Here is a 7,796-nt window from a genome sequence, read left to right as displayed (position 1 = left end):
TCATAGTGCCACACACCGCAGAGGTTTCTTCTTTGGCTGAACTGCAGCATACAGCTTTCCCAAAAGAACAGGGAAAGGCTCTGGTGGGAAATACTGCTCTGATGTTCTTGACAGGACAAAACCAACTACTCAAGAATTACAGCGAGGAAAGGGTTGAATGATACTGCAGAGAAAAACAAATCCAGCATCAGCAGATGTCACACTTCCTGGTCTTTCCAGAAATATTACTGCAGGCCAGGAAAATGAGCAGCAGTAACAAAAGGCTAGAAGGGTAAAGGGAAAAATAACTCCAAGCAAATCAAAACACCACAAGGTATCTGGCTACATTTATTTCTGAAATTATTCTTTAAGGCACAAAATAAATCTAAAAAATAGGGCTAGATGTATGAAGGGAAGGGCAGAGAAATTATCTGAGCTAGAGAGGTGTGAATGCAGTCTCTACAATCCAGTTTCAGATCTGGGCTAGGAACACTCCCAGTGTGAGTGGGGGAGGATGGTGAGAGTAGAGGAGCGTTCTTATTGAGGAGAGGTAGGAGGTAGTGGGGTGATTTCCCCCCCCACCTCCAAATTTACACACATACTGGTTCCCTGGCCAGACTCCAGTTCCCTTCCCTCCCCTCAGAGAGCTCATTACAGTTTGTAAAATAAGACCAGACCACTCAATTTTCCAGTACAAAAGTGAGACCTTGAACCATCCTTCATATCACAGTCTGCTCAGAGTGGTGGGGGGCAAGAGGCAAATCTGTTCCTCATGTTAGTGCCTTGATAGAAATTACGTATGTGTCTATTTTGCTTCAGACAACTGTAACTTTTTATTTTGTTCCCACTCTGAAGCAGAATCCCAGGCATCCAGGGTGCCTTTGGATAAAGGGTAGGTAGGTATCAAGGTGGAACAGCTGTCATGGAAGGGAAAATGAAATTTTCAAACGGCCCATGACTTGAGCTATCCAGAAAAAACAGGCTCTCTTGCTGCAGGCGAGACTTTATTTTTCTTTTGGTTCTGAATGCATGTAGTGTATCACACAACTGTCTAAAATAATCCTGCAGAGAGTGGATTTAAAAGTGAATTTCATGCATGGGATCAACGCCCCAAAACTGGGGTAATTCTTGGTAGCAGGACAGGTTTAAAGGCTCCAATGATCTCTAGTTTAACTGCTCTGGGAAGAGATCACATCTGTGGACTGGGGCTCACAGAAGGGTCCAAAACGTCCAAAGATGTCCCTAGCCCGGACCGCAAAGTAGTATTTGCTGCCAGACACAAACTGTGTAAGAGTGCATGCCATAGGTAGCGGGAGGGCCTTCACTTCCCCAATCTTCTTCCACTGGGAGGGCATAGTGGCACTCGGGTCCTCGTGGTAGGCATAGAGATGGTAACTGTCCACAGCAGCACAGCTCCGGTCCACCTCCATGACACTCCATGACAGCACAATACCATTCTGGCTCTGTACCCGTGCCAGCTTCAGCTGTGGCTTTTGAGGCAGAGAAGTGTTGGCAGCTTCAGGGGGCAGACGTGGTGGCTGTGGTGCCTCTGGGAGTGGGGCAGGATGGACAGGGCGTGGTGGCTCCTAAGCAACGTAAGAGCAGTAAGGGAAAGGTCAGAGTCTACAGCAGTGGAAGGAAGCTTTAATTCATCACTCCCCAGGCAAATGGAAGCAAATGAACCTGCAATCACCCAACCATCACAACTCTGAAGTCCTGTGTGCAGAGAGCACACAGGCAAGAGAGCAGCAACAAAGGTTGAGAAGGAGTGGGACCAAGGATGCCATAAGTTCTTATTTGCATATAAATCCCTAGCTGTGTAGATGATCATTGCCACAGTTATTTCCCTATATCCTCTTTGCTTCCCACCCAAGAGGTGATGGACTGCACACTGTAACCTTTACCAGGACTGAGCAGGGAGGTTCACAATGACTTTGAGCTAATCTACATTTGAGCTGCTGTTCCCATACTACCCAGAACACCCCAGGCAGTGGATTAAGCTGACAATTCATCATCTTTTCAACAGGCAGGTTTTCAGTCACAAAAGGAAGAATGGGTAATGGTGGCACATGGATTTTACCACCTTAAATTGATCACAAAAGCTCAGCCTCAGTTTCGAGAAAATTTTGAAATATGGGTACAAATGTGGCTTTCCATTGATTTTATGCCACAGAAACAGTCCTAGGTGTCTCATTTATGTTAGTTAAGATGAATTTAGGAATGTGGTTACGACGAGTACAAAATTTTGTTATTCTACAAGCCAGGGGCCTTTCAGGTTGGAATCTGGGATATTTTTTGTGCTCTGATATTGGCTTGATTTATTCTCATTATTTATCCCTGGAGAATGCATGAAGTTGAATGACGTCTAGATGGAAAGAATAGTGAGCCACCTCGCTGGCTATATATTTACCATTTCAGGACATCACAAGTGATGTGACTGCCCAGCAGTGACTATGCAGGCAATGTGTTTGGTTCACTCTGAACAACCAAAGCCATGTGAAAGAAGTCAGAGTAAATTCTCAAATACTTACAAAAAGGGGTTTGAGGTAATGCAGAAGTAATCACCCCCAACATTGATAAAAAAAACCCTCTCAAATTTGGGAGTTCGCAACCTTGAGGATCTTGTCTGTACCTTGTTCTCCTACCTCAGTTTTGCAAACAGCTGTACTGAGAAGCTGGTCATCCAATTCGTAGCCCAACCATGACTAAAACTTTTTAGTAGCAGTTCTTCTTGTACCCTTGACTCCACAAGTCACCTGCAGACAATTCATGCACCATTTTTCAATACGTGATACTGGTGATCTGGAGATCTCTGGGGTAAGCTAACAGATTGCATAGCTTTTACCATTCTTTGCAGAAGTTGCTGTAGGTGGTGCTATGCATGTGAACTGGCTGCAAAGTGTCTACAAGGCATTTCACTATTCTGCAGTTCACACTAAGAAGCAATCTGAAAGACATTAATGCAGCGACAAGCCTGTAAACTGCATTAAGTCATTTCAAAAGGACTACTCACGGCATGCACTTGTGGCGGTCGATGATGCACTGTAAGCTGAGGCGCTCCAGATCCAAGAGTTAGTCCGTTGTTCACAACATATGCAGTTGTTTGAGGCATTCGTACTGTCATGCCTACAAGAAGCACAGTGAGTATTTTTGAGTATTCAATACTTAAAATCAGCTAAACAGAACACTGAAGACCAACTCCTTGGTTCAGCTGGATGACACAAATTTCAAACTGACACACTCTCTCAAACTGCCAGCAGACTGATGAAGTACTGCACAACAACAAAACCACCTCCCATACCCTGACGCTGTAAAAGTGAAAGAGAGCCAGTGCTTATGTCTGCAGAGCGGACAGAATGTTTTAGTAATTTGTATCATGAAAGAAATGGGTGGGGAGGGGAAGTGTGACAGATACAGGGAACTTACGTATGAAAAGAAAAATTACATCACTTTGGGATTCAGAAAGGAAAAGATAAATGCTGCTGCAGCAGAATGATATCCACTCAGTATTCAAATGCCAGAAGGCTGTGTTGTGGACGGCACCAAAACCGAAAGAGATAAGTGTGCTGATTTTGGCTGGGATGGAGTTAATTTTCTTCAGAGTAGCTAGTATAGGCTTATGTTTTGGATTTGTGCTAGAAACAGTGTTCATAATACAGGGATGTTTTAGTTATTGCTGAGCAGTGCTTACACAGAGTCAAGGCCTTTTGTGCTTCTCACTCCACCTCACCAGCGAGAAGGCTGGGGGTGCACAAGAAGCTGGGAGGGGACACAGCCGGGACAGCTGACCCCAACTGACCAAAGGGACATTCCATACCATATGAGGTCATGTTCAGCATATAAAGCTGGGGGAAGAAGAAGAAAGGGGGGGGACGTTCAGAGTTACGGCATTTTGTCTTCCCAAGTAACTGTTATGCATGACAGAACCCTGCTTTCCTGGATATGGCTGAACACCTGCCTGCCGATGGGAAGTAGTGAATTAATTGTTTTGCTTTGCTTGCATGAATGGCTTTTATTTTAGTTATTAAACTGTCTTTATCTCAATCCATGAGTTTTCTCACTTTTACTCTTCAGATTCTCTCCCCCATCCCACCGGGGGGGAGTGAGCGAGTGGCTGCGTGGTGCTTAGTTGCCAGCTGGGGTGAAACCATGACAATAAGTCACTGTCCAAGAAGCTTGTCCTTCCTCACAGAACAGACACCACAATGGAAGTTACCCACAGGCGTTACCGTTTCATTCATTCCCATAGCAAACTGACCTGACCGGCAGGAATAAACTCGGTAATTTTGTAGCTTTGTAGATAATAATCCAGAACTCTTGCAAAGTACCAAGTTTTTATACTACATCTCACTCTACTTAAGTAATGTTTTGTCCATTTACTCGTGGAACATGTACGTTCTGTGATCTCAAAGCTTGTGCTCATTGTTACGGGTTGCCTAGGGTGTCCCTCTAGTTCTGTCTAGAAATACAAGATTTGGGGCAATCTCCACCACCCCTTAGTTCCACACTTGTATGAGATTGAAGCATTCTAATAATCCAGAAGAGACACTCACAGAGCGACACATGTCAGGAAACCACAGCTATTGTATGGTAATTTCTTCTCATCAAGCTATGATCATAAGTGATGAGTGTCAGAAGTCTATGTAATCTGTGAGTCTGAGGCAGGGAGCTCAGAGTGCTAAATCTTAATGCTTTTATTATAAAGTGCACAGGTACCTGCTTCACATCTTTTTCCTATTGGCACATCTATCTAAGAAGCTAATGAAACTGTTTAAACTCCTGTAGAATAAACAGTCATCTGAAGTGGCTATTTCACATCTGTGAGAATCCAATCAGATATGCTGTTTTAGTGATTCTAGCTCAGGAAATTACAATAACCTGAAGAACGATGAGACAGAAATGCCTTAATAAGAGATAAGGTACAAATTTAGCGCTATTTCTAGGTAGGCATACTACTTAGTCGAAGTAAAGTACAAAACTACAATTTGCAAAACACTTCAGATGAGTTCGCACAGTTAATCTTTCAAAGACAAAGTGCAGAGATCTTACTCCTGAAGCATTTACTACTGACACTAAAGAGTGTTTCAATGATAATATAAACCAATACACATCAGTAGCAGCATTTCTGAAAGCTGTATAACGAAGATGGTGGAAAATGTAGAATGGACTGAAAGACAAAAAACTCATGACAGCTAAAAGGGATCAAGAAACATGATTGCTTTTTTGTTAACAAGACGTGAAACCCCTCTACCTGGTATGCAAATATGAAATAATCTGTATTCTAACTAAACTGGTCTTTTACCTACTCAGGCTAACCATCTGGCTCCTTGTCCTGAGGTACAGGGAATGCACAATGCTATGGAGGAACCATCATTTTCTTACATCTTATGCGGCTTGTAAGACAATAGTACTGTATAATACGCAGACATACTTTTCAAGCCAGAGTAACAGAATTGCCTCTAACAGAATCACAGAAAGGTCCAGGTTTGAAGTGATCTCTGGAAATGATCTGGCCCAACCTTCTGGTGAAAGAATGCTCTTAGATTAGGTTATTCAGGGTCTGGTCAACTTGAATCTTAATTATTTTGGTAGAAACCTGCCCTGATTTCTGAGAATTTGTAAGCAGACAACTGAAGGATAAGCATTCGTTGTATCACCGGACCATCAGGTCAGAAGCACATTACAGAGAGTCTGTTGTTGGATGACCTTGCCCAAAAAAACCATGAACTCCCTACCTCGTTGAGTTCTCCTAGAAAAGGCCTTAAAATAGCATATTACCTATTATTTGTTCTTCAACAACACATTAATTATCTTGCGTGTCCAACACTAAAAGGTATTCTGTAGCTATTAATAATAGTGGTGTGTACTTAATCATAATAACTGCTCTAAGAAGTAGTAGATTCTGACAAAAACATGTACTTTGTATTTTGGTACAAAAGAAGAAAATACTATTAAAAATAATTAACGTAAGTGAATGCGCAGTTAAGTACTCAAAACTCCTTCCAAAACAACAGGTAGATCACACATGTCTAATTTGTAGCTTAGGGTTAACGATGAAGAAAACTAAGTGTGGGCTGAGGCTACCTTGCCTTTTAAGGCCTTTTGCCAACAGGAACACAAGATGCAGACATGCCCCTCAAAAGATACTGCTGGTCAGAAGAACCTGAACTCAAATGCACATGGCACAAGAGTATAAGAAGTTTAAGAAATATGAACAAGTACTCTGAAAAGAACAGCAATTTTCTCACGCCCTGACATTTCATAGAGATAGCTCAAGAACTGTCTGATCAAATTCTGTTTAGCTAGTACAGTTGATTTTTCACAGCCTGTGGCAATGCATCTGAATCCAGTCATAAGAGATATTTAGAATTAAATTGCTACAAACATACATGGAAATTCTCTCTTCCAAAAATGATAGTTTCAGAACAATGAATCAATTATTTCTGCACAAACCTACATAGGTACAGTCTTACATGGCTCAAGCACGCAGTGTTCCAAGACTGGCTTATACAGATGGTGTCTAAAAAAAAAAATCACTACCTGGACGTCACAAAAGAAGGCTCATACTCAGTGCAACAGAACAGGGAAATTCATGTTTAACGTAACGGTGTTAAAATAACCATAGTGTAGAAATTGTGGGGAGCTAAAAAAGGCAGTTAAGATCCACCACTTGGTAACAAAATATAAACTATCATTTAACTTTAAGGTCTCTATTTTTGACATCTACTACTCATTTCAGAAAATGAGTTTACTGCTATAGGAAGAAACCAGTTACACATTTGCAAAGTCGAGATGAACTTGCTGACATCTCTAATCAAGGTAACTCAAGCATGCATCAATTTCTGATACATTTGATAAGAATTTTCATCTGTCCAGGCCTAGAAAAAATAAGAAAATTTGCTGGGCACAGGACATCACAGATGGTTAAGGAATTACATTAGGATGCCTGATAAAAATGTAACTTTTAGACAGGAAATAGAACATGATTTACTACATACTTACATGTTTTAATCTTACTCCATAATAACAAAATGGTCTCTAACTATCTTTCTACAAAACAGTGGTGCTCATCACATTACCTTCCGCTACCTTGTAAAGTATTTGGCATGTCATCCAGAGATGTTTAATTGTCAGAGCCAGTGTCTGAGACGACTTAAATCCAGTTTCTCCTCATTCACATAGCTGCAGGGGGAATGATTTCTTAATAGCCTGAGATTTTCTCAAGTCTAACCTAAACCTCTATAAAACCCTAACCTCTATAATTTGGTCTAGTATTGTAAAAAAACCCAAACAATAAACCCAAAACAAAACCCCAAACCCCACATCCATCAGGTAGAACATATCAAGCTGTGTCATGTTAAAATGTGCATGGAAGAAAGCACCCCCTACCTCCAGTCTGTGGGTTGACTGGCCTTAAACCTGGGCTTGGCATGACAGCTCCTCTTACAGGATTCTGAGCTGGTGATGCAGGAAGAGTGGTATAGACCACCTGATGGTTAGCAGGGGCTCTTGGTATAGGAAGTTTTGCAGCAGTTTGAGTCACTGGCCGATGAGTTACATTCACTGTTGTCGGAGCTGGAAAAAGACAGACAGACCACAACCTAGAGTGGAATTCCACGACATTAAGCTGATATGCCTATTCCAGAGTAAGCACCTGCTTTGGAAAACTGACTCATCTGAGCCATACAAAATAAAAACTGTCTCTGTGAAATTCTATCTGCTTTTCATAATGCAAGAAAAGAGAAAACAGCCTAAACAAACGGTAATTTTCATCTGAAATAATAATGCCAATATATATACATATTCTAACAGAAAGA

At 41.7% G+C, this 7,796-nt stretch overlaps 1 protein-coding gene across 6 annotated transcripts in view; it reads right to left on the bottom strand.

Moving 5' to 3' along the window:
• Window positions 1-244: 244 nt before the first annotated feature.
• ATF7IP (activating transcription factor 7 interacting protein) overlaps window positions 245-7,796 on the bottom strand; it is a 95,391-nt gene continuing 87,839 nt past the window's right edge. For 3 of the 6 annotated variants that reach the window (XM_075707525.1, XM_075707532.1, XM_075707540.1), the window contains 3 exons: window positions 7,369-7,554; window positions 2,993-3,105; window positions 245-1,565 (listed from right to left, as the gene is read on the bottom strand). In XM_075707525.1, coding sequence (XP_075563640.1) covers window positions 1,149-1,565; window positions 2,993-3,105; window positions 7,369-7,554 — 716 coding nt within the window. In that variant the 3' untranslated portion in view covers window positions 245-1,148. Of the gene's footprint in view, window positions 1,566-1,991; window positions 2,736-2,824; window positions 3,106-7,368; window positions 7,555-7,796 lie in introns of those variants that run through there. The other 3 variants (XR_012830939.1, XM_075707549.1, XR_012830940.1) reach the window with 3 other exon arrangements.

This window comes from Pelecanus crispus, chromosome 1 (assembly GCF_030463565.1).
Source record: "Pelecanus crispus isolate bPelCri1 chromosome 1, bPelCri1.pri, whole genome shotgun sequence".
NCBI lineage: Eukaryota > Metazoa > Chordata > Aves > Pelecaniformes > Pelecanidae > Pelecanus > Pelecanus crispus.
Note: the sequence above shows the minus strand (reverse complement) of the source record. Positions and strands in the feature narration are given on the sequence as shown.